Genomic DNA, 27,917 nt, shown 5'->3' on the forward strand with positions numbered 1-27,917 from the left:
CACAGCTGCCTTCAGCCTTGAGCCCCATGCTTTGGTCATCTGTCCTCGGGCCTTCCACCGCCTGCCCATCCTGGGGGTGGGCGGGAAGGTGCCCGGGGATCCAGGGCACTCTGGGCAGTGCTGGGCTTGGCCCCAGGGTGGGTGGGCCCCTGCACTGCTGACTGGAAGGCAGCCCTCCCTGGTCCTGGTGGGGGACCCGGGCCTCACAGGCAGAGGTCAGGAGGCGGTGGTCAGGAGGCGGTGGGCAGGGGGCTGTAGGCAAGGCAGGGCCTCCCTATGCTTGTGCAGTCCCCTCACGCTCAGCAGAGAGACAAGCAAACCCTGCTTCCCGGCCACCTTTGTGCCTGCTGCCCTCCACCGCAGGGTGCACCCCAGACAGAGCTCTCCTAGACAGAGGCCAGCCCTCTCCAAGGCAGTTCTGGTGGCAGTGGACTACAGGTGGCCCAGGGCATGTGAGGACAATGTGGGTTTAGTGTGATGGGAAAAGTGATGCTCAAGGGGAGATCACTGCAGGTCACACAGGATTAGCAGACAGAGGCTCCAACCCCACTGCAAGCCCGGGACCCCCGCACCCCCTTGCCCTGTAGACTGCTGGCATCCCTGCCCCATGTCCACCTTCCATTCAGAGCCTCCCCGGTTGGACTCTTCTGGACAGGTCAATGGTGGATGCCTGCCTGTACCATACGTGATGAAGGGCCTGCTCTCTTGCTGGCAGGCCTTGGTTTCCTTCCCAGGTGCAAGAACCTCAGGGCACAGGCCATTTGGTGATAGTGGCCTGTAGAGGGCCGACAGTGACAGGTAGGTGGGTGTACCTCTGAGCATCTGGACCTACACAGCGTCTCATCTCTAGAGGCAGGAGTCTCTGTCTGGGATGGCCTCAGGGACCTGGATGGATCCCAAGTCTGCTGCAGCCCAGAAAGTGCACCCCAGACATGACAGGCCAGCTGCCAAGGCCAGAGCCCTTTCTGCAGGAGGCTGGGAGCTACGCGGCGTCTGCACACCTGGGGGGCCTCGAGGCAGCCAGGCAGCAGTGTGTTTGAACACCCAGGGACACGTGCACAGGCGTGGGCTGCCCCAGGCTGGTTCTGGGAAATCAAGTGCTGGTTCACATTGACTTTCCTAACCTTCAAATGTTTGCAAACGGTCTGCCAGCTCCTGACTTTGGGGGAGTTTATACTAGAACTTTTAACTTTGTTTAGCAAAGTTTCGCAAAATGCAAACTGTAGAGAGTTTTGGAAAACAGGCATTAAGTCCAGGCCGGACCAGTGTTCTACTTCCAAGGGCAGGTTTGGTTTCCTTCTCCTGAAACTCAGGGCCTGGAGGCAGCACTGAGTCGTGCAGGACAAGCGCAGGAGAGGACCTAGGAGCCTGGCACCCTCCAGCACACGCTGTGTGACATGTCATCAGAGTTCCAGAAACTCCCAGAATGGCCCCCTCCCCGAGACTCAGGGCTTCGTTCTAAGGCTTGGTCCCAAAGGGCTCTGATCTCAGCAGGCTGAGCCCACATGCGGGGGGTTTCCTGGTGAGCAGGCAAAGGGCAGGGGTGACCTCACCACACAGCCCGGCTCCAGTGACCGCTGTGTGTTAACCAGACGGCCGCCCAGGCAAGTGGTTGGGCCTGGGTCAGATGCCCCATTGCCTAGTAGTGAAAGGAGTGAGAAGCCCCTTCCCCAGGACATGGTGGGGAGGAAGCTCTGCTGCCCGCAGTTCTCCACCGGCTGGTTCCGGGAGGTTAGTGGGAGAGAAGCTGGCCAGGGAGGGGTCGGCGTCAGAGGGGCATCTGGGCTGGCCCTGCCGACCCCATCGTGCGCAGGGCTGCCGCTGTGTGCACTGGGGCCTGGGACCCTGTTCACCAAGGAGCTGCCCATGCAGCTGACGGCAGTTTGTGTCACCCGAGGACAGGAACCTGCGCTGGGAGGGGAGGGCTCCATCGCAGTGCCAGCAGAGCCCCCCAGAGTCGGCAGTTTCCCAAGCGGAGCTGCCAGTGCTCCGTCTCGGGCAAGGCAGACCAGCCTTCCAGAGGAGCCCCTGTGCCCACCTCCATCAGGCCGGCACAGGTGCGGGTGGGGATGAAGGGTCGCAGCCCCTGCAGGAGTCAGCCTGCCCAGCGTGGTGACATGGAACAGCAGACAGGCCCAGCAAGCCTCCAGAGCTTTAATGGGGAGGAGAGGCCGAGCCCGGGGCCTCTGCCGCCGGCGACCCCTTGGCCCGCATGGACTTGTCGATCCACTTGAGGAAGGCGGTGACCTTGGTGTAGACCCCATACTTCCCTTTCCTTGCGCACCCTTCTCCCCAGCTGACAATGCCCGTCACAAAGTAGGTGTCCTTGAACCGGGTGACGTGGGGGCCACCACTGTCCCCCTGGCAGGCGTCCTCCAGCTTGGCGTCGTAGCCAGCGCAGAACATGTTCTGGGTGATGGTGAAGCTGCTGGACAGCTTGCAGGTGTTGCGGTCCACGTAGGGCACCTCCAGCATCTTGAGAGTGCTGGACGGCCGGCCCTTCTCGTGGGTGCGCCCAAACCCGCTCACGATGCCCGTCTTCTGCGTCATCAGTGTGGCCTCTGCCCAGTCCTTCTGGGGCAGGCAGGCAGGCGCCACATTCATGCGGAAGGTGATGGGCGTCTTCAGCCTGAGGACGGCGATGTCAAAGTCGTAGGTCTCCCTCACGAACTTGTTGTGCTTGACCACCACCTCCACCTCATGGACCATCTCATTGCCCTCCTCCTTCTCCGTGTTCCGGTCCCCTGGAACCGGAGAGGACATCACAGCGTTAGTTCCCTGGGGACGGCATTTGCATGCCAGCTACTTTAAAAGAACTGTATGTGATTGAGAAATGGTCTGTGGCCACATCTGAAACCGAAACATGGGAGAGTGGACAGAGGGCACTTGAAAATGACCTTCCACGTCCCTCTTAGGTGTCAGGACCTGGTGTCCCTCCTGGGGTGTCAGGACCTGGTGTCCCTCCTGGGTGTCAGGACCTGGTGTCCCTCCTAGATGTCAGGACCTGGGTATCCCTCTCCGGTGTCAGGACCTGGTGTGGCGTCAAGACCTGGCGACCCTCCTGGGTGCCAGGACCTGGTGTCCCTGCTCACATTCCAGCTAATTCAGGGCGTCAGGTCCTCTTGATTCTTCAGGCTTTCAGCTGGTATCCTGCGTGTGCTCAGTGTGCCAGGCCCTGTCCAGGTGCTGGGGAGCTAAAGGTCCAGACCTGGGCTGTGTGATAGGCTGAGCACCTGGAAAGAGGTGTGTCTGAGCCAGGAGGAATTGTGAATCTCTTAGAATGGAAAGAAAGGGGCTGAGCGTCTTATTTAATTGCACATGGAAATGTCAACATCTGGGGTACATGGGTTAAACTAGATATGATGATAAAATCCACTGCACCCGTTCCTGTGGACTGACTAGACGTGTGACAGAGACTTTAACATCACTGTGACATTTCAGGTGCACTGGTGGCTTGCACTGGGTTTTCCCTGGGCAGCTCTAGAGTCTGTAGAGACAGACTTTAACCAAACGACCCACATACCCCACAGACGAAAGTAGGAGGTAGGAGGCTCGGGGCGTGATGCAGAGGGAGGAGGGAGGCCAGGAGGGCTCTGCAGGCACAGCCAGCCACAGGAGAAGGGCCCTGAGGTTCTGGGAGGGGCTGGAGGTCAGCGGCGCCCACCCCTCTCCCACTGCTTCCTCCCCTTCACCTGAGACGCCTCGCCACCTCTGGACAGGCTGCCAGGTACAATCTGTTCTAGAGGGGCTGACGGGTGGGGAGGCTGGGAGGTGGTGCCGGGGCGTGGAGAGTGGGTCACTTACCTACCCTCACCTTGAATCTCTTGGCTTGGTGCAGACAGTGGGCTGCGGTGAGGACGTGGAATGGGCTCAAGATGGTGCCCCCACAGAACCCCTCGTTTTCCTCGTCGATGAGGAGAGCCTGCAGCAGTGAGACTCAGTCAGCCACCCGGGTGACACAGGCCCTGAGGACAGACTGGACACTTTCAAGGAGAGCTGGCCTCCTGGAGCTTCTCCATGGGCCGGCCTGTCCCAGAGCTCTCCTTCCTGCTCCCCCTGCCCCGACAGCCGGGAGTCTTCCTCTGGGCTCTGCAGCCACTCTCCACACCCACTGGTCTTTGGAGCGCTTTCCAAAAGGGCCCTGGCGCTCCACACCCACCCTCTGGAGGAGGTCTTCTTGCCCGTCCCACTGCTCCAGGCCGGAATGATAGGGCTGCAGGCCCCTTTCTAGGTCCAGGATTTCATTTTCTGCACACCCAGCACCCAGTTCTGCACCCACACAGCGAGTTCTCACTGAACATGTCCCAGCAGTGAGCAGGGGCTGATGCTGCCTTCCCATGGGCCCCTTAAGCTCTAGAGCAGGGGACACCTGTCCACAGCCTAGGGCGGGGGCTCAGGTAATCTCTGCAGTCCTGCTACGGGACAGGCATCTTGCTTTTGGGCCCTGAAAACCTCCGCCCAAGTTGGGCACCTAGTCCAAAGCGAAAGGGCAAGCCATCGGCAGTGTGTCCCATGCAACATCCAGGACACACATCAGAAATCACTCATTGTTTGTATGAGATTCAAATGTAACTAAAGTCTTGTGCTTTTTTTTTTTTTCTTCTTAAATTGGGCAACCCTAATCCAGTGATTTTTATTTCTATGTTTTTACTTTTGAGCATAAATGGATGTGCTTTTCTCTAAGGTACTTTCTGATACTGTCTCCCTTCCCTTAGGAATTTTTAGGTATTTGGGTTATTAAAAAAAAAAATAGAAATGAAACAAGGACGTGACTTTCTTCCTCACCCTTGGAGGCAGGAGTGGCCTGCTCCCCTGCTGCCAGGTGTGGCCTGACCCTTATGGGCAGGTTTTCAGACTAGGCCTTTCTGCCTTTCCGTCCTTCCCAGAACAGGGCGGCCCTGGGCATGGAGGGCCAGCAGCGAGGACGCCCGAGGGGCGATGGGTGGCAGAGCAGGGAACACACCGTGCCCCAGCCTCCTGCAGGCCGTGGCTCGCGTGCTGGGTGGGGAGCCCTTGCCCAGTGGGACTCTGCCTGAATGGAGGGCTACTCCCCAGGTGCCGAGCAGGAGGGGCCCAGCTGCGCCTTCCCAGAGCTGCTCAGGACAGTTACCTGCCAGGGACACTCCCCCTCTTCACAGTCCCGGCCGCCCACGATCCGAAAGAGGTTCCTGATGTCCTTCTGGTAGGTCTGGTTGAGGTTGAGCAAGTTGGAGGGGTCCTGGGTGGGAGGCAGGCTGTCCAGGCCACTCCAGGCCGGCGTGGTGGGCCTGGGCATAGCCTCGCTGCTGTTGGCAGCTGGGCCCGCTGACCTCTTCCTGCGTCCCAGAGTGAGCTTCCCACAGGGGAAGAGGTCTGAAAGAAGCACAGCAGGGCCTCAGCAAAGCCAGGCTCCTGCACCCCTCGGCCCCAGCTGGAGTCCTGGGCAGACGGACTCTGGTGATGCTTGGTAGGTGGTGGCTAGGTGGTGGCGGAGCCCCAGGTGGGTGCAGCTGTCTGCATGGGGCTCACCTCACCCTGAGCTCTAGTCGCAGCGGGAGCAGAAGGAGAGGTGCACAGCTGCCTGCAACTGGCAACGGCACCAACAAGTAAGGTCGGCGTGGGGGACGGGCAGAGGAGGTGCCTGCAGGGCGAGGCAAGAGGCCCGTGGAGAGTCCAGAGGGCTGGCTTCCACAGGGGTGCCCTGGACTGTTCTGATTTTGCTGTATGCTTGAAATTTCTCCTCATGAAGTGTCGAATTAAAACCCAGTGTCCAGGCAGGAAAGCAGCCCTGGGCAGGAAGCACAGGCAAGCAGCCTGCAGCCAACCAGGGAGCCCGGAGCCATGCGGCTTTGTGGGGCCCGAACTGCTACTTCCTGGCTCCTGCAGGGACCCAAGGGCAGGGCCACGTATTTGAACCCTCCCTTCCCACATCATCTGCAGGGGACCCAAGGCAGAGAGGAGGGCGTCCCTGCAGAACCAGAATGAAGAGAAGGGGACGCAGCAGCAGGACGGGACAGCAACCCCTGTGCTTGTCAGGGCCGGCTGGGTGCGGGTGCTTTCCCCTGGCCCAGGCGGGGCCTGGCAGCCACCCACCTGCAGGGTGCTGGGGAGTGTTCCCTGGAAGCAGGCCCCTCTTCCTACACTTGCTAGCTCTGGAGGATGTTTGTACACCTCTTTCACACTCTGAGTTTGCTCTCTAGGATGAGACCAGAGCTTCCTGCGTTAGGAAGTAGTTTACTGGTCTTTCTTTCTCTTTCTTCTTTCTTTTTGGGGCATTGGGATGAAACCCAGGGACCTTGCACCTACTGGGCAAGTGTTCTACCACCGAGTCATACTCCACAGCCCTTTATTTTAATTGATTTGTGAATATTCCTGCAATCAAAAAAAACCCCCAAAAAACCAACTGTACGCATGTCAAGAAATGGCTTCAATTAAACTATTTCTGCATCAGCTGAAGCTTAAAACTTCATTATCCAAATGTATGATATATGATATGTCAAGATCAATGTAATGTTTTGAGCAACTAATAAATTTCTGATGTTTAAAACAAAACAAAACAAAACAAAACACTTCATTATCAACCGGGTATAGTGGCTCACACCTATAATCCCAGCGGCTCAGGAGGCTGAGGCAGGGCAATTGCAAGTTCAAAGCCAGCCTCAGCAACTTAGCAAGGCCATAAGCAGCTTAATGAGACCCTGTCTCTAATAAAAGATAAAAAAAGGCCGGGAATATGGCTCAGTGGTTAAGCAGGTTCAATCCCCAGTACCAAAAACAAAACAAACAAAACAAAACACAAACAAAAAAAGAAAACAAAAACTTCATTATCAATGGAAACCAACTTGCATTCCTTTCTTTTTGAGGGTTTCATGTTACATAATTGAAGTAAACTTTGAAGGAATATTTGGGACCTTTATTTTTCTTGATTACTAATTTTTGAAATAAACTGTTTCACTGAGAAGAATATGACAGAGTAATGAGTCCCCTGGGGAAATCAAGTTTCTGGATGGGGGTGTGTCACCAGGCTCCGACTGGAACCTCATGGGTGCCTGGTCACCTGGCTCTATGACAGGCAGCCCGCCCACTGCTTCCCTATCTCGCCCAGGTGATGCCTCAGGAGAGGGGGGCCAGCAGGGGCCACAAGAGGTAGAGGGGTGGCCCCGAGGGCCGACCCCTCAGGTTTCTAGTGCCCTTGTCCCTAGCCTGGTGGGTTCCTGAGCCTGCTCTGCATTCACTGCTCTCTGGGAGCCTCATGAGCACTGGCCCCAGTGTTGACCATCACACTCCCAGTGTCCAGTTCTTTTCAAGTGAGAGGAAAATTGAACTCCGCCTTCCTCCCGCCCCCCCCCCCAGCAGAGTGCCCGGCAGGAGTCACCTCCTTCCAGAGCCACGTCCACCCCGCAGGCAAGTGGGAGTGAAGAACAGGTTAGCCAGCACAGCTGCTCGCAGGACCACTGGGCTTCCCACGTGAATGACCCAGCCCTGGTGCCAGGCTGCGGCTCTCTTGGCAACCCACCCGGCCCAGCAGGAGGCCCTGCCCTGCCCTGCTCATGGCACGTGCTCCTGGTCCGATGCCACCAGCTCTGTGGCTCAGGAGCCCTGTGTGGCCTCAGGTCCTCCTACCTGTGGAGATGCAGGACTTGCCATCGTCACCAAGGGTGTACCCACTGGCGCAGGAGCACACCACTGAGTTCTGCTTTTCCTGGCAAAACTGGTCGCAGTCCCCGTTGTCCAGGCTGCAGAGTTTCCGTGCGACTGTGGGCAGAGGAAACCGCTGCAGCGGCAGGAGGGACCCACTCCAGCCGCCCACCCGTCCTGACACACAGGGCCCCTGCAGGAAAGGTCTCATGGAGCAGCCAAGTGAGGTGGCTGCTCCACAGGCGGCCTGCCTCCTAGGCCACTGAGGGACACCTGGCATTCACGCAGGTTCTGCACTGCCCTGAAGAAACCCAAGCTGTCCAGTGAAAGGCTAGAAGGTCGACAGAGGTCCCAAGGGCTGGGTGGTGTGGACTGAGGTCAGGACGCTCGCTCCAGGGACCAGGGACCAGGGGCCAGGGACCAGGACAGTTCCAGTCAGGGGCTCAGAGCCCCTGCAGCCAAGGCCAGAAGGCTGTCTGTGGAACTGAGGCTTCTGTACCATGGGGGCTCCTCAGGCCTGACTGTCTTCATGCTCATCCAGGGTCAGGCCGACACCCTTACCATGCCAGGCAGACAACTGGAAGCCTTGCTCCTCCACAGAGGCTGGGCCCTGGGACGTGGGAGGGTCTAAGAGGAGTTACTTTCCCTTCAACTTCCATCCACTCCTGTGGCCATTAGATCCAGACAGGTCCCCACGGTGGCCTCCTGTGTTCTCTGCGAGGGCTGCATGCATCCTGCGCAGCCTGAGGGCCCTGCTGTTTGGTGGGGTGCCTTCAGCTCCAACTCTCTCCCTTCACCCGCATTAACAGTGGAACAGCTGCTGGGCACTGACCACCACTGCACACCCGGGCCCTGCTGTGGACACCCGTGCGCACAGCTCTGGGACCCTGGGGGCTCGGCAAGGGCACGGGCCTGTGGGGGGCCTGTCAGGAGCTGGAGGAGGGCAGCTGTGCCAAGAGTGGGCCTGAGGGCACCTGGCCTCTGGCTGTGTGACCCAGGGACTTAACTAAGCCGCAGGGCCTCAGTGGACACACATGCAAAGTGGGGTGGCAAAGTCACCTCAGAGGCCTGTGAAGCTCCTGACAGGGTACCCACAAGCCATGCGCTGCTGTCAATCGCCAGCCTGTCCATCACACCTCAAGCCTGGTGGGGCCGACCTCTCACAGCCAGCAGCAGCACTGGGAGCCAGAGCTTCGGGGGGTGGGGCTGCCAGTACTGGCTGAATCCAACCCAGTTCACACTGTGGTCCCATTTGGGTTTGGATGAAAAGATGATGACAATGTAAAGGTCGACATGACGCAAGTAGAAAGCACTTGTTAGCTCTGGGAGACTTCTTCCTATCGTGTCTGAGTCAGCTGAATGGTTTGCAGGCAGGGGCCTGGACTTTAATGGAATGAGACATGACTGATATTACTAAAGTAATAGCAATTTAAAAGACATGCGTATCTGTTTAAGTCATGGATATGCATGTCTTCTAAATCATGAACAATCTTTAGGACATGTTCTTGGATTGGATTACTTTAGGACTTTCTCCAGTGCTAAACGCCATCAAAAGCCTACCTACCAAGAAAATCCCAGGACCAGATGGATTCTCAGCCGAGTTCTACAAGACCTTCAAAGAAGAATTAACACCAATACTTCCCAAAGTATTCCATGGAATAGAAAAGGAGGGAACCCTTCCAAGTGCATTCTATGAGGCTAATATCACCCTGATACCAAAACCAGACAAAGACACATCAAGGAAAGGAAACTTCAGACCAATATCCCTGATGAACACAGATGCAGAAATCCTGGCAAATCGCATACCAAAACATATTAAAAAGATCCTGCACCATGATCAAGTGGGATTCATCCCAGGGATGCAGGGTTGGTTCAACATACGGAATCAATAAACGTAATTCATCACATCAATAGATTTAAAGACAAGAATCATATGATCATCTCAATAAATGCAAAAAAAAGCATTTGACAAAATACAGCACAACTACATGTTCAAAACACTAGAAAAACTAGGGACAGTAGGAACACACCTCAACATTGCAAAGGCTATCTATGCTAAACCCAAGGGCCAGCATCATTCTCAATGGAGAAAAATTGGAAGCATTCCTTCTAAAAACTGGAACAAGACAGGGATGCCCTCTTTCACCACCTCTATTCAACATCATCCTTGAAACTCTAGCCAGAGCAATTAGACAAAAGAAAGAAATTAAAAGGATATAAATAGGTAAAGAAGAACTCAAACTATCACTATTTGCTGATGACATGATTCTATGTCTAGAAGATCCAAAAAATTCCACCAGAAAACTTTTAGGACTAATAAACGAATTCAGCAAAGTAGCAGGATATAAAATCAACACCCATAAATCAAACATATTCCTATACATCAGCGATGAATCCACTGAAAGAAAAATTAAGAAAACTACTCCATTTACAATAGCCTCAAGAAAAAAAATACTTGGGAATCAGCCTAAAAAAGAGGTGAAAGACCTCTACAATGAAAACTACAGAACACTAAAGAAAGAAATTGAAGAACACCTCAGAAGATGGAAAGATCTCCTATGCTCCTGGATAGGCAGAATTAATATTGTCAAAATGGCCACACTACCCAAAGCATTATACAGGTTTAATGCAATTCCTACTAAAATCCCAATTACAGTCTTCATAGAAATAGAAAAAAAAATCATGAAATTTATTTGGAAAAATCAGAGACCCAGAATAGCTAAAGCAATCCTTAGCAAGAAAAGTGAAGCAGGAGGCATCACAACACCAGACCTTAAAGTATACTACAGAGCCATAGTAACAAAAATGGCAGGGTATTGGCACCAAAACAGACTGGTAGACCAATGGTACAGAGGGACTAACACATAAATACAGTTATCTCATACTAGACAAGGGTGCCAAAAATATTCACTGGAGAAAAGATAGCCTCTTCAACAAATGGTGCTGGCAAAACTGGAAATCCATATGTAGCAAAATGAAATTAAACCTCTATCTCTCACCCTGCACAAAAATAAACCCAAAGTAGATCAAAGGCGCATAATAGAAGAAAAAACAGGCCCAAATCTTCACCATGTTGGCCTAGGATGTGACTTCCTTAACAAGACTCCTAAAGCACAATAAGTTATATCAGGAATCAGTAGGGGCTGGGGATGTGGCTCAAGCGGTAGCGCACTCGCCTGGCATGCATGTGGCCCAGGTTTGATCCTCAGCACCACATACCAACAAAGATGTTGTGTCCGCCGAGAACTAAAAAATAAATAATAAAATTCTCTCTCTCTCTCTCTCTCTCTCTCTCTCTCTCTCCTCTCTCTCTCTCTTTAAAAAAAGAGGAATCAATAAATGGGATGGATTCAAATTTAAAAAAAATCTTCTCAGCAAAGGAAACAATTAATAAAGTGAGAAGAGAGCCTACATGTTTGGAGAAAAGTTTTACCACATGCACCTTCAATAAAGCACTAATCTCTAGGATATACAAAGAACTCAAAAAACTTAACACCAATAAATAAATAACCCAATCAATAAGTGGGCTAAGGAACTGAACAGACACTTCCAGAAAAAGAAATACAATTGATCAACAAATATATGAAAAAGTGTTCAGCTTCTCTAGCAATTAGAGAAATGCAAATCAAAACTACTCGAATATTTCATCTCACTTCTGTCAGAATGGCGATCATCAAGGATACAGGCAACAACAAATGTTGGCGAGGATGTGGGGAGAAGGCACACTCATACATTGCTGGTGGGTCTGCAAATTAGTGCAACCACTATGGAAAGCAGTATGGAGATTCCTCAGAAAACCTGAAATGGAACCACCATTTCACCCAGCTATCCCACTCCTTGGTTTATACCCAAAAGGACTTAAAATCAGCATACTATACTGACGCAGCCATATCAGTGCTTATAGTAACTCAATTCACAATAGCTAGGCTACGGAACCAACCTAGGTGTCCCTCAATAGATGAATAGATACAGAAAATGTGGTATATATACTCAATGGAATATTACTCGGTTTTAAAGAAGAGTGAAATTATGGTATTTGCCAGTAAATAGTTGGAGTTGGAGAATATCATGCTAAGTGAAATAAGCCAATCCCACAGAACCAAAGGCGGAATGTTTTCTCTAATATGCAGATGCTAATTTACAATAAGGTGGGGGCACTAGAGAAGAATAGCATTACCTTAGATTAGGTAGAGGGCAATGATGGTAGGTGAGGGGAGGGGATGTGGAGATAGGAAAGACAGTAGAAGGAAGCAGACATTATTACTGTATGTATATATGTGACTGCATGACCAATATGATTCTGCAACATGTACACGCAGAAAAATGAAATCATATCCCATTTATGTATGATATAGCATAAATGCATTCTATGGTCAGGTACAACTAATTAAAACAAATAAAAGATTTTTTTAAAAGACAGGCATATGTTTCTTTTTAGGGAAATCTGGCCTTATAATAACATATTTTTGTTAAAAATCATTAATCATATTGGAGAAAACTCAGTGATGCTCCCATGTAGAATGAATTAAATGTATCAAAACTTTGTAACTAGCTAATATCTAATATCCCTTGTTGTTGTTTGCATTTACAAATCTAAGTAGAAGGAGGTGATTTTGGATCCTTGCTCCAGGTAAAAGGGCTGAAGAGCAGAGTACACCATTCTATCCAGATATTGGAGGGTCCAGGCTTGGTGGGTGCTCTGTGATCCCTCTCAGAGCACCAGAGAGACACTGTACCCTGACCTTGGGCAGTTTGGAAGTCACAGGCTCTGTGTTTAGGGCTTCCTGCAGGGGCACATGATAACAGAGCACAGACTTCAACAACTAGAAGTAACTCAAGGTCATCTCATCATGGATTTCCCGCCTTCTCTCCTCCCACCTCCCACCTACAGGCATTTCTGCTCTGAAGATAGCCAAGCAGAGGGACTTACAGAATTCGCAGTTTTTGCCTTCGAATCCATCCAGGCAGGAGCAGGAGTACTCTCCGAGCCCATCTTTACACTTTCCCTGATTCTGGCAAGGATTGCTATCACACTGGTCACCATCTGCAAAGAGAGGGTTGGCACCAAGCCTGCAGTCATGACCATCCCAGACGAACTTGAGCTTGGCATGGCCGGCCACGGGCACGTACCCATAGACAGCTCGAGCTAGCTTCTGCTGCTCTGGGAACAACACTGTGTTTGGACTGTGTTGTCCCGCCAGTGAGGCCCTGCCTCACTGGCCCTTGACTGCCCCCTAGTTCTGTCGAGATGTTTTACAGTGTGTCTATGACCAGCGTGGCCCTCTGGCTGGTGGCTGCAGTGGTCACCTGAAGCAAAGGCTTCTGAGCTAAGCATTGACAAGAGGGTGTCGGGTTCCACTTCCACGTGACCTGGGGTGGAAGAGGAAACAGAGACTCCCATCCAGCCCTGGCATGGGCTTCCCATTTCTTGGTGGAAGTTCAGCACCTGATGCAGAGCTGGGTCAACTGCCATTTGAGAAACTTCGAGACTGTTTTCAGTAGTCACCATTAACACCTTCTTATGCGCTGGAAGATTTAGATCAGGCTGGCTAGCTTGTTAGGAAATCCAATCTTTCAGATTCTGTTTTTTGCTTTCATGTAATACACTTGTATTTTAAAAAAATACCGTGGAATTTGGTATCCTCAAATAAGAATAAACTGATTAAAATCTACATTTGAGCTGGGTGATGTGGCATGAACCTATGGTCCCAGCTACTCAGGAAGCTGAGGCTAGAGAATCACTTAAGCCCAGGAATTTGAGACAATCCTGGATGACATAGTGAGACTTCATCTCAAAAAGAAAAAAAAAATCTTGCTGGGCCTGGTGGTACATCCCAGTAATCCCGACTATTCAGGATGCTGAGGCAGGAGGATTTCAAGTTTAAGGTTAGCCTGGGCCATTTATATCTTAAAATATAAAGAGGGTGGGAATGTAGCTCAGTGGTAAAATGCCCCTGGGCTCAATTCCCAGTATGAAAAATCTGTAGCTGAGTAAATAAAACTAGAATTAATAAAAATCACTATAAAAATAATATCAAATAACTATTGTAGGAACACCCAAAGAGCAAACATCTTAAATGTGTGAGATTTTAAATAGGAGCAGGAAGGATATTCACCAAGTATTTTAGAAAGTCAAATATGATCTCTCAGCATTTAAATATCCTAATGAGCCTCTCCCACTTAAGAGTAAAACAGAAAACACCTCACCTTTGTATTTGTTCCAGAATTCATTCTAAAATAAAACAAACATTTAGAAATGCATTAGGAAAGCAGACATTTCATGCCATTCACTCCGCAGCTGCAACTTGGGGAGGAAAGAATTGTTCTAGAATCACCTGATCTAAAGGGGAAAGGAGGGGCTGGGGTGGTGGCTCCGTGGTAGAGCGCTCGCCTTGCACGTGAGAGACCCTGGGTTTGATCCTCAGCACCACATAAAAATAAATAAACAAAATAAAGGTGTTGTGTCAATGTATAACTAAAAAAATATTTAAAAAGAATAAAGGAGAAAGGACAGGAATCTTCTCTATTAGTAGATGTGGCTTAGTTTGTCTTAAATTAAACATTTTTGTTGAACTTTCAAGTTAATCATCAAAACCCAGATTGTGCCAAGAACCATCATTTCCCAGCCCTTGCTGATGAGTGAGGTTTAGTTAGGCTGTCTGGTTGTCACAACCACCCCATCGCTTAGAGAAGTGCTGTCACTGGGCTGGGGATGTGGCTCAAGCGGTAGCACGCATGCATGCGTGCGGCCCGGGTTCGATCCTCAGCACCACATACCAACAAAGATGTTGTGCCCGCCGAAAGCTAAAAAATAAAGATTAAAAATTCTCTCTCTCTCTCTCTCTCTCTCTCTCTCTCTCTCTCTCTCTTTAAAAAAAAAAAAAAAACAACAAGAAGTGCTGTCACCAGGCTCCTGTGACACTGAGACACTCAGTCTTGGTCTGTCTGAGTCTTGGTCTGTCTGTCTGGGTTGGCTCTGTAGGCCCCTCCACAGGCCCACTGGGCCCCAGCACGTGCATTCATTAGAACAGGGTCCTCACAGGTGTAATTAAAAGGCTCCAGAGGGGATCATCCTGGAGTACCACAAGTCCCCGCTCGCAAGCCTGTCCCCCAGAGACAGAGAAGGACACCTGCAGCCATCAGAGAGAAGGCCAGTCAGGATAAGGGGCAGAGCAGTCACAGGGGCCACATGCGTGGGGACAGGCACAAACACACTCCTCCAGCCTCTGCAGGGGAGCCAATCGGCTGATGCCTCGATTTTTGATCCGGTGTCTCCAAAACTACAAGAGAATAAATCCCTGACATTTTAAGGCATCTGGTTTGTGGCACTTCATTATGGTGGCCCTAGAAATGAATGCAGTGTCTTTTAATTTTTTTTAATAAATCACACAGTAAAATCGACTTTTCGCGTATGATTCTGTGAGTTTCAATATGTGTATATAATTGTGTAACAACTACCACAATCAGGATATGGGGCACATCTGTGCTCCCCATCTGGCACTGCCCTGCTCTGCGTCACCACAGCAAGGACTTTTTACACTGTCACATAACTGGAATCCTACATCCTGTGACCTTGTGAAACGAGCCGTCATTCAGCACAGTGCCTTTGAAATCACCCAGGCCAACACATACACCAACGGTGGGTCCCGGCACTGCCCAGCAATGGTCCACTGCACGGCTGTCCCTGTTGTTCACTCTTTCACCCACCATGGACACTCATGTCCAGTTCTGGTAATCACGAACAGGACTGCTGTGAACATTTGTGTAGAGGTGTTTTGTGAAAACAAGGAATGGTTGTCTGCATTTGTCACCTTCAACACCAGGAGAGATCAATGTCTAGTATTTAAAGCCACCCAATGTGTGGTGCTTTGTTGTGGTAGCTCTGGAAATGAATGCAATGTCTGAGTTATATGGCTAACTTTGTAAAAATCTCTCCAGCTCTTCAAGATGAGGGTGCTGCCGGCCTTCCCCTTAGTAGCATATAAGGTTCTGGTTGCTCCACATCGTAACCAGCACTTGTCAAGGGTCACTATTTCTTCCTTTCTCAGTTATAGAGGTTTTGTTGATAAATCACATTTCCGTAGTGGCCCATGGTGTTGAGTATCTTCTTATGGGCTTGTCATACATATTTTGTCTTTGGTGAGGTAGCTGTTCAAGTCTCTTCATCAAATTTACTTAGGTGTTTATTTTCTTCTTCTGAGTCATTAGCATACATATTCTGAATACAAATTTCTTTTTGGATATGTAAACTGCAAATACTTTCTTAGTGTGTAGCTTATATTTTCATTCTCTTAACTGAGCAAAAGTTTTAATTTTGACAAAGTCTAGTTGTCAATTGATCATCTACCTATTTTCTTTTATGAACCCTTCTTTTGGCTGAGGCAAGAGGAGCACAAGTTCAAAGCCAGCCTCAGCAACCTAGCGAGACCCTGTCTCTAAATAAAATATTTTAATCAGGGCTGGGCTGTGGCTCAGTTCACAAAAGCACCCATAGCTTGATCCCCAAACAAACAAAAACCAAATCAAACACAACCAAAACAATCAAAAAAACAACCCAATCATTCTTTTGGTGTGTTTGGTGTTTTCTATGCAAATGGCTATGCTGTCTGTAAACAGGGTGTAAGAATGGCCTTAGGCTTTGGCCTAAACAAGCCCATTTTAAAACTCCATTTTAAAATAAACCTGGCAAGTCACAGAGCTCTCTGATGTGTCATTAAGCATATCTGGTTGAAAGCAAGTCACTTTCCACAACCCAGGTAAGAGGGTGAAGTCATGTGTCATTTGTAATAACCCTGATAACAGCCAGAAGGGCATCACGGTAGATACCACCAGACATAGGTCCTCTCTAAGATGTAAGTTTTCACTAAGAAACCTGGTAACAGCTGATAGGGACCCAAAGGATGCGCAGAAGCTCCAAGATTTAGTATGAATAATGGAACAAATGAACAGACATTCAGCCAGCTGACACTGACGCACACAGCCTGAGAGCCTGGTGAGCACCTGGACAGACAGCCCAGCTCTTCTCATCATCTGCCTGATCCTCTGCGTTGTCCTCACAGCTCTCAAACTCTACAGCAGCCTCCTGACCTGGTGAGAACAGGGACCTCTCCTTACACCCTCTCCTCACCAACCGTCAGCTCCACCCCAGGAGAAGCTATCGGTTCCTGGCCTGGACAGGGTGAGTGAGTGGGCACCTGCTGGGTTTAAGACCTAAGACTCAAGACTTTAAATCTAGCACTTAAGCTCAGCATGCAGAGGGAATGTCTGTTATAGGTCTGTCGTGACTAAGGGTGTTTGCAGTGCTTAGAGTTAACTAAGAATTGTTTGCTTTGAACTGATTATGTCTATTGCAGTCCCCAGCATTAAGGATTGTCATTCCCTGATTAAGAACCTATAGAGTGGGCCGGGGTTGTGGCTCAGTGGTAGAGTGCTTGCCTAGCATGCGTGAGACACTGGGTTTGATCCTGGGAACCACAAAAAATAAATAAAGGTATTGTGTCCATCTGCAAATACAAAAATATTGAAAATAAAGAACCTATGGAGTGAAATTGTATTAAGTGATTTGAGTGAATAAAGTATCGAAAAGGGCATTAGTGCATGGCCATTCTTTATTTCTCCCCTCAACTGCATGTCACACCTTTGCCCATTGTGACACAAGGACAGCTTTACTCCCGACTTGCTGTGGCTGGGACTCCAGCACAGTGGGCAAGCAGGAGCCGGGAACCAACAGGCTGGCCTTTCCCGAGTTTCAGCAGGAAAGCACTCACTTGTCACCATTCAGCTCCACGACACTGGTTGTCCTGTCAAGATGCCCCCGTCACACTGAATTTTACTCCCTTTCACTCACAGTCTGCCGACTGCTCTTCATCGTGAAGTTTTATGTCTAGATTCATGGGACACTTTTTTGTTGTTTTGGTACTGGCAATTGGACCCAGGGGCACTGAATTATTTATAAATGTGCTAACTTCCAAATATTTGGAGATATTTCTATACTGATCATTTAGTTTAATTCCATTATGACCAGAAAACATTTCATGAGCTCATTCTTTTAAATTTGTAAGGTTTACTTAGAAAATATAATCCAGAAGAAATACAGTAATATTTAAAAATAACTCAGTTGCCAATACATGAGGATAGTGAGTTCCCCATATAATTACCTTTTTAGAACTATAAGTATGGTAGCTATACAGAAGAGTGTTGGGAGATAATGCTGAGTGAAAACGGTGAACTTGAACTTGGATAAGCGTTGCAGTTATCTTCATCATTCCTTATTATTTTAGTCAGCCTTTTTGCTGTTGCAACTAAAAGAAATGACCAGCACAATTACAGAGGAGGAAAAGTTGACCTGAGGCTCACAGTTTCAGAGACCTCAGTTCATAGACAGCAGGCTGTATTCCTCAGGGCTCAATGTGAGGTAGAACATCATGGTGGAAGAGTGTGGCAGAGAGAAGCAGCTCATATGATGATCAGAAAGGAGAGAGAGGGAGAGGGAGAGGGAGAGAAAGAGAGAAAGGGGGAGACTCTCCACTTGCTAGATACAAATCTATTCCCTAAAGTCACGCCCTCAATGCCCACCTCCTCCAGTCACAACCAACCTGCCTTCTGCTACCACTCAGCTAATCCCATCAGGTGACTAACTCACTGATTGGGCCCAATCATTTCTCCTCTTGCATCATCCCACACATGAGCTTTTGGGGGACACCTTACATCCAAACCATAACATTCCACCTCTGACCCCCAAAAGTTCATGACCATATCACAATGCAAAATACATCTAGTCCACTTCCAAGAGTCCCCATTGTCTCTACAGTTCCAAGGTTGCCCCAAAGTTCAAGTCCAAAGTCTCCTGAGACTCAGGGCAAACATGCATCATGAATTCCTGTAAAAAAATCAAAAGTGATTTACAAGTGTCCAATATATAAAGGTACACAGTGAAAATTCCCTTCCCAAAAAATAGAGGCATAGAAAGAGGGATAGGACCAAAGCAAGATCAAAATCCAGCTGGGCACACAAGTCCTGCTGCTCCATTACGCCATCTGGGGCACATGGCATGGTGAAATTCTGTCCAAAGGGCTTGTGGAGCTCCACCCTGGGTCTTGTTGCAGTCTAAGTGGCCTTTCTGTTGGTTTGTCTCTGTTCCTGCAGCTTTCCTTGGTCAGTGTCCCATGTTGCTGGCATTTTTTAATCTTTGGGTCTCCACTGCAGCTTCAGCTTCCTTCTCACATCTTCACTTTGCCCTCTCAGGGGCTGCCCACAGGGACTCCAACTCTGGGGCACTTCCTCTGGCTTCCCAGGCCTTCCTTCGAAACATTGGTGGAAGCCTCCATGAGCCCTAACTCCATGGCTTATACCAAGGTCTGCCACCATCCCCAGCAGCAGCCAACCCTCCAGAGACCCTGGCTGCAGCAGCCTCTGAGTGTCTGAGCTCCTTGAAAACACTTCCCGGGCCCCCTTGTGCAAAAAGGTTTCCCTATTGGTCTCTTCTCAGAGAATTTTTACCTTTACTCTCCTGAGTCTGAGATGGGTGTGGTCTTGCCAGACCCTGAGATGCCTCCAAGCCATCTTTCTTTTTGTCTCTGGGCAAAGTCCTCAACATTTCCATAGTTGTGGTAAAGTCTTTAAAAACTGCAAATTCCTTGTCCCAGGTTTACTCCCACCTTTCAAGTAAAAGTTTTTCAAATCTTTCTGCTCCTGAATATCACAATAAATTTTGGCTGAAAGCCATCAGCAACATCCATGCCACTGCCTGAATGCTCTGCTGCAGGGATTCTGAGCTTGGAAATGTACAGGGAAGCGTTCCCCTGGTGAGCAAGCTCCCAGGGTGGCGAGGGGGGTAGGTAACAGGCACCCTGTTTCCCACCCTTAGAATGCCCTGTAATCTCTCTTAGGACCTAATAATATAGCTAATGTCTAGCTGGTATGGCAATGCCCTGAGAAGTCTGTTAGAGCCTCATCAAGGCTCCACCTTGATTGTAGGAACATAGCTCCTAGGAATAGTAGAACTTGTTTGATAGATAATTACAATGTTTCACCAAGCCCTGGTGCTCCGGGAGCTGCCCACCTAACAGTAACTTCAGACAATGGACTTTCTTGAAAACTGCACAAAGTTGCTAACATTGCATATTGTAATTCTGAAATGTAACTGCAGAATAAGCAACCTTACTGGTACTCTGAACAACAATGTGGTTGTGATACTAATGACCTAATGCAACCTAATGGTATAAATAAATAGTAAACGCCGCCTCTTGGACAAGTAGTCACTCTGCCACCTTTCCTGCCTCTGCATCTTGTCTCTGTGTCTCCTTCATTACTCTGCTGTCTAGAAATTTCTTTCACCAGATTAAGAAGTCCATGACTTTTAAAATCAGCCTCACAGAAAGACTCAGGGTACCAGCAAAATGCAGACAACTTCTCAGCCAGAACATAACATGAATGGCTTCTACTTCAAATTCCATTAGAGTCCTTTCATGAACCGTCCTGAGTCCTGTCTTCAATGACCACTGTCGTATTGACATTCTGGTCTTCTGAGCTCCCAACAGAATTGGCCATTAAGCTCAGCTTCTACCAATCTAAAGCATTTCCAGCTTGCACTGTTATACATCTCAGAATTCCTTCCACTAATTCCAAAAAGGCCCAAAAGGTTCTGAACCACATGGGCAGGTTAGTGACAGCAATGACCCCACTCCTGGTATTGATTTGTTTTAGTCTTTTTTTTTTTTTTTGCCGCTGTGACTAAAAGAATGACTAGCACAATTGAGGAGGAAAAGTTTATTTGCAGGATCAGCTTCAGAGGTCTCTATCCATAGACAGCTCCATTCCTCAGGGCTGAAGGTGAAGCAGAACATCATGGAGGAAGAGTGTGGCTGAGGGAAGCAGCTCACATAATGATCAGATAGCAGAGAGAGGTCTCCACTTGCCAGATACAAATATATACCCAAACCATGCCCCCAATTGTCACGTTCCATGACTAAAACACTCAGGGTCACTCTAGGTGAACTGGGCTGCACAAAATAATCACACAGAGACAGAGAGATATCTTTTTCTTTGTAATGGCTCCTCTGACCTTAGGGGTCCATGGAAAGAGGGAGCCAAGGAGCATGTGCTGAACCCTTTTATTGGGGAGAAGCTATCAAATGAGGCAAGGGGTCAGGTTTCAGGGGGTTGAGTTTAGCTTCATGATGTCTGCTGTCATCAGATTAACTGATATCTAGGAACTCCATGCCCATATCATGAGCCGTGTGGGATCACAGGCCGAGCAAGTGAAAAGAGCAGAGTGAGGCCCACCCAAACAGAGGGGCCACGGTTCAGCCCACTTTGTGCGCTCAGTGCTCACAGTTCACACACACATACACACAGCCCATGGCTGGCTTGCCACATATCCACATTCTCATCACTCAAGGCTAAGGTGCAGCACCCAAGACCCAAGCCCTACCTCCTCCAGACACACCCAACCTGCCTTCAATTATCCCTCAATCCCATCAGGTGATTAATTCATAGATTGGGTTAAGGCTCTCACAACCTAATCATTTCTCCTTCAAACCTTCTTGCATTGTCTCACACATGTGTTTTTTTTTGGGACATCTCACATCCAAACCATAAGACTTACTTATTTTTGGTGCTGGAGATCAAGCTTAGGGTCTTGCACATGGTGGTTCATGCTGTACTACTAAACTACACTCCAGCCCACTTTTATTATCCTTGAATACTTTTTATATTTACCTGTATTAAACAAATACTTAAAATGAAAATAGTCCTGAAATTATTTTCTTAATAAATAAACATTATTTATCTGGTAAGAATAAAAAAGAATTCTTAATTATTTTTCTCCCTTCTGGTGGTTGAAATGAACTACAGTCCTCAAATGGACAGCAACACAAGAATTCCCTTGAAGACCACTTTCTTTTGCAGAAATGCAAAGATGCTGGAGACACACCTTGAAGTGTTGTTATTCCCTAGATGAAAGTGCCAACTACTGTGCTTTCTAGTATATTCGTAATTACTGCATTGTCCTCCTTTGAGTTCCATGGCAGGAAATAGAATTTCTTCTCACGTTACGGGACCCAGCTGATGTCCACGCTCATCAGCTGTGGGATGGGGCAGGACCGAAGCGGAGGCGCACAAGTTTCCCTGTGTGCACAGGGCATCTTGTCACGGTTAGGATGAGGTGCCCCGCAAGCTCCTGCACAAAGGCAGGATCGTCCCGCGGGGGACGATGCGGCTGCGGGAGCCGCAACCTCGGCCCAACCTCATCTGCTCGGCTGGGTGCTAAGGAGGGCAGGTGGGTCCCCGGGTGGCCTCCAGACCCCGCCAGGGCGGGCAGCTTTCCTGCGCTGGGTCCCTCCCTCCTCTCGGCGCAGAAGCCTGGGGTCGCCCACCCGGGACAACCCTCCGGCACCGGGTGCCAAGGACGCTGCTTCCTCCAAGCGGGCCTCCGCAGGCATCTGGGCCGCAGTGACCATAAGGCTGGACAGCTCCGCTCTCCGAGCCACCACGCTCTCGGCGCACCGGATGTCCCTCGCGGGGAGCAGTGCCGCAGGTGGCGTCAGGGGCGGCCGCCCGCGCCCCGGGGCTCTCGCCGCTCCCTCCCGAGCTGGCCAGCACTGAGCGTGGGCCGCGGCGGGCAAGCGAGGCACACCGGGGCTCGGACCGCCCCGCGGACGGCAGCCACCCCGGGCCCGCCGGCCTCGGCACTCAGCCGGGCGGGGTCAGGGGGTGTGCTTCCGTCCGGCCGAGGCCCCGCCCCTTCCGGCGCCGGCGCATCCCCGCTAGGACCCCAGAGCGCTTCGCTTCCGGCCAGCTGAGGCCCCGCCCCTTCCGGTGCCCGTGCCCGCGCCCGCGCGCCAGCCAGCCCTCCGAGAGCTGCTAGGCAACGGTCGTCGGCCCCCGCCGCGGTGTTGAGTGGCAGGTTATGTTTCAGGTCGCTGTCGCTACACTTAGGTCCCTCGGGCGGTTTCCCACCCGAGAGGTGCCGCAGGGAGGCCAGAAGGAGCGCCTTGCAGGGTCCAGCGTGGGGCCTGCTGGCCAGCCCGGCGCTGCAGCGCGAGACTGGACAGCGCAGCCCAGGGGTAGCACGGATCCGGATGGATCAGCCCAGGGCAGCACGGAGCCCCGATAGCCCCACTCAGGGGACAGCACGGAGCTCGGATAGCCCCATCCAGGGGACAGTACGGAGTCCCGATAGCCTCACTCAGGGGACAGCACGGAGCCCGGATAGCCCCGTCCAGGGGACAGCACGGAGCCCTGATAGCCCCGTCCAGGGGACAGTATGGAGCCCTGATAGCCCCGCTCAGGGGACAGCACGGAGCCCGGATATCCCCACTCAGGGGACAGCACGGAGCCCGGATGGCCCCGCTCAGGGGACAGCACGGAGCCCGGATGGCCCCGCTCAGGGGACAGCACGGAGCCCGGATAGCCCCGTCCAGGGGACAGCACGGAGCCCTGATAGCCCCGTCCAGGGGACAGTATGGAGCCCTGATAGCCCCGCTCAGGGGACAGCACGGAGCCCGGATATCCCCACTCAGGGGACAGCACGGAGCCCGGATGGCCCCGCTCAGGGGACAGCACGGAGCCCGGATAGCCCCGTCCAGGGGACAGCACGGAGCCCCGATAGCCCCACTCAGGGGACAGCACGGAGCCCAGATATCCCCACTCAGGGGACAGCACGGAGCCCGGATAGCCCCGCCCAGGGGACAGCACGGAGCCCGGATATCCCCACTCAGGGGACAGCACGGAGCCCGGATAGCCCCTCTCGGACAGCACGGAGCCCGGATAGCCCCGCCCAGGGGACAGTACGGAGCCCGGATAGCCCCACTCAGGGGACAGCACGGAGCTCGGATAGCCCCGTCCAGGGGACAGCACGGAGCCCCGATATCCCCACTCAGGGGACAGCACGGAGCCCGGATAGCCCCTCTCGGACAGCACGGAGCCCGGATAGCCCCGCTCAGGGGACAGCACGGAGCCCGGATGGCCCCGCTCAGGGGACAGCACGGAGCCCGAATAGCCCCGCTCAGGGGACAGCACGGAGCCCGGATAGCCCCGCTCAGGGGACAGCACAGATCCCCGATAGCCCCGCCCAGGGGACAGCAGGGAGCCCGGATAGCCCCTCTCGGACAGCACGGATGGCTCAGCCCAGGGCCCCCGGCCCACCGCCCCAGTGCCCTCCGGTGCGGGGGCCTCACCGTCAGGTCGTAGTCCTCGAAGACTTCTCGGGCTTCTTCATAAGAGCAAGTCTCTTCCAAACACTCTCTTTCGAGGTTTCCTTTCTTCATCTCTTCAAAAAGTGAATTTGCTCTCCGGGTCCTCACCAGGACATTGTTGGCTTGTTCCCGATTAATGAACACTAGAGGACAAGGAAGGGCACAGATCAGTGTCTCTCCATTTACCTGGTGCCCCCATCCTGCGGTACCACCACCTCCGCACCTCCAGAGGCTGAGCACTCCTTCCTCAGCACCTCGGGAGTGGGGCTCTGCCAGTCTCCCTCTCCGGCTCCTAACAACATGCCCTGGGGGAAGCCCCCATCCAGGGGACAGCACTGAGCTCACCTGCATGGCCCTCTCTGCAGAGCCACCCAAGCTCTCCTTGGCAAGCTCCTGGCTCAGAGGGCTTCCATCAGGTGTACCCTTAGGCCACTTCCTAGTGCTACCTCGGCCCCACCCAGGCCCACCGCCCTTCAGGGCCTCTTTTGATTGAGTGGGGAGTTATGAGCGGATTTGATCTTGACCTGTAATGTATATAAAGTCAGGACACAGAATTAAAACAAGCTTGAAGAAGTGGTACTCCTCTATTTTCTACAAAATAGTACTTGCTACAGTTTTTTTTCTATTTGATTCTATTTTATTTCATTTTAAAATACCCACTAAATTTGATTCCATGACAAAGACATGAACCGTGATCAGCTAACTTCAGTGCCCTGGGTCAGTTCATCTTTGTCCCTTCCATGCTATGTGGGGGACCCTGGGTTCCCACCTGCCTTTTTTGGGTGGGGTACCAGGGATTGAACTCAGGGGCACTCAACCACTGAGCCACATCTCAGCCCTATTTTTTTTTTTTTTTTTTTTTGTATTTAGAGACAGGGTCTCGCTGAGTTGCTTAGCACCTTGCCATTGCTGAGGCTGGCTTTGAACTCGTGATCCCCTCCTCAGCCTTCCGAGTCACTGGGATTACAGGGGTGTGCCTAGTTCCCATCTGCTTTTGCCTCTCTGTCTCCTGCTCCTGCTCTTTTTTTTTTTTTTTTTTTTGTGACATGGGAGTGAGGGGGATGTAGAGGGTGTCAGTAGCCAGGGTAAGATGGTGAGTGAGGAGGTCAAGGTAGGGCCAGACCAAGGGAGCATGGAGAGGGTCTTCTGATGAGTTCAACTTCCTGCTTGACAAAAGTGCTTGTGGACACAGCAGGGACCCAATCAGACAGACACTTCTGTACTTGTGCCCCAAGCAGAGGATCCAATAGAAAAACTAAAATAGATGTGTGGACAGGGTAGAGGGCACTCCTGAACAATAGTGAGGGGGGCATGCACAGGGAGGAGATAAGGAAATTGCAGGGACCATAAAAAGAACAGGCCAACACTCCCCGTAGGACTTCTCGCTCCAGGGCCCCTTCAGAGAAGTCTGTGTCTGTCACTTTTGCAATGAACCTGCTGCTTGGTTGCTATCTGTGTCCTGTTCTTCAGTTCTTTGCTGAGCAGAGACAACAAACCCAAGACTACTAGATGGACCAGGAGGACCTCAGATTCTTTTCTTGACCCTCTGTCCTGTTTTTTTTTTTTTTTTTTTAAATTTATTTTTCTCGGCGGACACAACATCTTTGTATTTGTGATGCTGAGGATCGAACCCGGGCCCCATGCATGCCAGGCGAGCGCGTTACCGCTTGAGCCACATCCCCAGCCCCCTGTCCTGTTTCTTGAACTTCCTCCCACTGAAGAGTTCAGGGTCTCACCACAAAAAGGACAACTCTCCAGGTGCTACTTCTAGTAATGACTTGTTCTGAGCTCCACGTTTTCATGTCTCACTGTGGCCCCTGTCACCCCTTGTCTCAGAACACCAAGCTCCTTATGTCCAGAAGGTTCCAAGAGGATAAAGCAGAGTTTCAGATACACTTCTGCCCTGTACTGCATTTTACTGACAAGTAGAGACATGGTACTACTTCTGAGTTCCATAGAGGGTGTGAAGACTCCTGTGCCGGGTCTGGTACACAGCAGGTGCTCTGTAAACGTCAGCCTCGTTCTTAGATCACTTTTTTTCCCTAAATCCCCCCCTTTTAAGGACACCTATGTTATCCCAATAAAGCCAGGTTCAGACTTGTTTCTCCCACCATCAAGTGCTTGCTTTGAAGCAGAGCCCAAATGTGGGTGCTCCAATCTGTACACATTGCTGTCTGCAGGAGCAGTATCCTGCCACCTGCACAACACACAGGGCTCAGTACTATCCTTAGCCACTGAGGGAGGTGTGAGAGTGCAGTGCCTGTCCCCTTGGCCTCTTCCTGGTGCCTCGAGGCACCAGGGATATCCAAGCCCCGACCAGCATTCCCCAGACTGCAACCTGTGGACCTGCTGTGGGCGGAAGACCCACGTCCTAACCCGTGCCCTGACCTTCTAATGCACACACATTGGCACACTGATCTGGGGTCCCTCCTCCTTTCTGTGCAGCCTGCTTCCTTGAAGCCAAATTGACACATGCTGCTTTTCCCTCTGCATTGCCAGAGCTGTAGCGATAGCTCAAGAAACAGTCTCTGTGGTCCTCGGAGCAGCTCACTATCCTGCGGGAGCCACGCCCTTCTTGGCACCCTCCCTGAGTTTCCCAGGCTGTTCCACCAGGCCCCACCCGATCCACACCTCTTCCTGCCTCTTCCCTTTTGGTGAAGGTACAGCAGTACCTGGGAGCTTGAACTGGGAGGAGGAAGTGTAAGGCACAGGGCGAAGGAGCCACAGCTGCCTGGTGGCCTCGAGCTAGAACCAGAGGTCTTTGATCCCAAGGCTGGCCTCTTGGATTTCCTCCCTTCAAGGCTCCCTTGCACCCATCTCTCCCACCATGCTAGCCCATTTCCTGTTTAGACTGTGCCCACCACTCTCATGCCCCAGGGCCTTTGCACTGGCCACCTTCCCTGTAGAGCCTTCTTTCCCTGAATACCACGTGGCTCACTCCATCCCTCACCACTGGCTCTAAAGTTATCCCCACCCACATCTTTCGACCCCTTTCCCTGCTGTTTTTTGAACAGCACCACTGTCTGATTCTACATGCCTGCAGGTTTGTTGCCCTCTCAATTGGAATGCAACCTTGTGCAAAAAGACAGTCTTCCTTGTTGCAGCTGTGTCTCCACCGCCCGGCCTGAGGAGATGCGTGGGGATACGGGAGTGCACGGCCAGCCTCTGGCCCAGCCCTCTGGACACAGTTAGGCCCTCTGAGGACTCTGACTCTTCCTTGGTCAGACCCAGTGCCGGCCAGTGGTCTCGCTTTCTGAATGGAGGGAAACTAGGCTGGTGGTTTGAAAGGCCCAGACGGGGCCGCTTCTCGGCCTGGTCCACTGTGCGGTTTACTTTCCCAGCTGCCTGGCGCAGTCCTGGGACGGGCCTGACTCCTGGTGTTGGTGTACCCCGTGGTCGCCCAGGCGGACGCTGAGTTCTAGGAGGGCTTACTGCCACCTTCTGAGTCAGGCCAAAGCTGGACCAGACCACTGTTGCGAGTGTGGACATGGAAACGCAGGTGGCTCAGCCTAGTGGCTGCGCTGGACGCAGCTGGCACCCTGTGAGCTGGACCTGTTCCATTTTAAATTCAGACCTCCTCTGGGGCCTGGGGCCTGGGCGCCCCCTCCCAGTGGGAGTCATGAGTGGCGCTGGACTGTCTTGGCCTGCCTCCCCGCAGCACCTCTGCCCTGCTTGTCCTCGTCTCTGCTCGTCTCTGCTCACCTCTACTCTGTCCTGCTGTTCCACCTCCCTCCCTTCTCTCTGTGTCTCCTCTTGTGTTTTTATCCCCCGTGACCCCCCATCTGCCCATCTGACTCTCCGGCAGGAGCCGCATGGCCCTAACTGTACCCTTGGCTGGGAAGGTCAGCCAGCCTGTGCACATTCCCCCACTGCCGACCCTCGGCCCTCCCCTCCTCCAGGGGCCATCCTGCAGCGCAAAGGGCAGGGCACTCACCGCTTCTCCCAGGCACCAGGAGGCTGGCCAGGACGGCGCTGAGCAGGCCGAGGTGCAGCAGGCTCCCCATGGTGTGGCCAGAGACAGTGGCTTCGTCCCTGCTGTGATGGGTGCCGGGTCAAGGTTCGTTCAGCCTGGCCCCGGGTGGCTATTGTCCTTCTGCTTATCTT

At 51.6% G+C, this 27,917-nt stretch overlaps 1 protein-coding gene across 1 annotated transcript; it reads right to left on the reverse strand.

Moving 5' to 3' along the window:
* Positions 1-79: 79 nt before the first annotated feature.
* F10 (coagulation factor X) lies at positions 80-27,917 on the reverse strand. The gene is made up of 8 exons (XM_081277631.1): positions 27,748-27,917; positions 23,796-23,956; positions 13,825-13,849; positions 12,548-12,661; positions 7,603-7,734; positions 5,111-5,352; positions 3,805-3,922; positions 80-2,744 (listed from the first exon to the last, which is right to left on the reverse strand). The coding sequence occupies exons 1-8, from the start codon at positions 27,815-27,817 to the stop codon at positions 2,155-2,157; spliced, it is 1,452 nt and encodes a 483-aa protein (XP_081133757.1). The 5' UTR covers positions 27,818-27,917; the 3' UTR covers positions 80-2,154.

The sequence above is a fragment of the Spermophilus citellus genome (assembly GCF_964194105.1).
Source record: "Spermophilus citellus genome assembly, chromosome: 1".
NCBI lineage: Eukaryota > Metazoa > Chordata > Mammalia > Rodentia > Sciuridae > Spermophilus > Spermophilus citellus.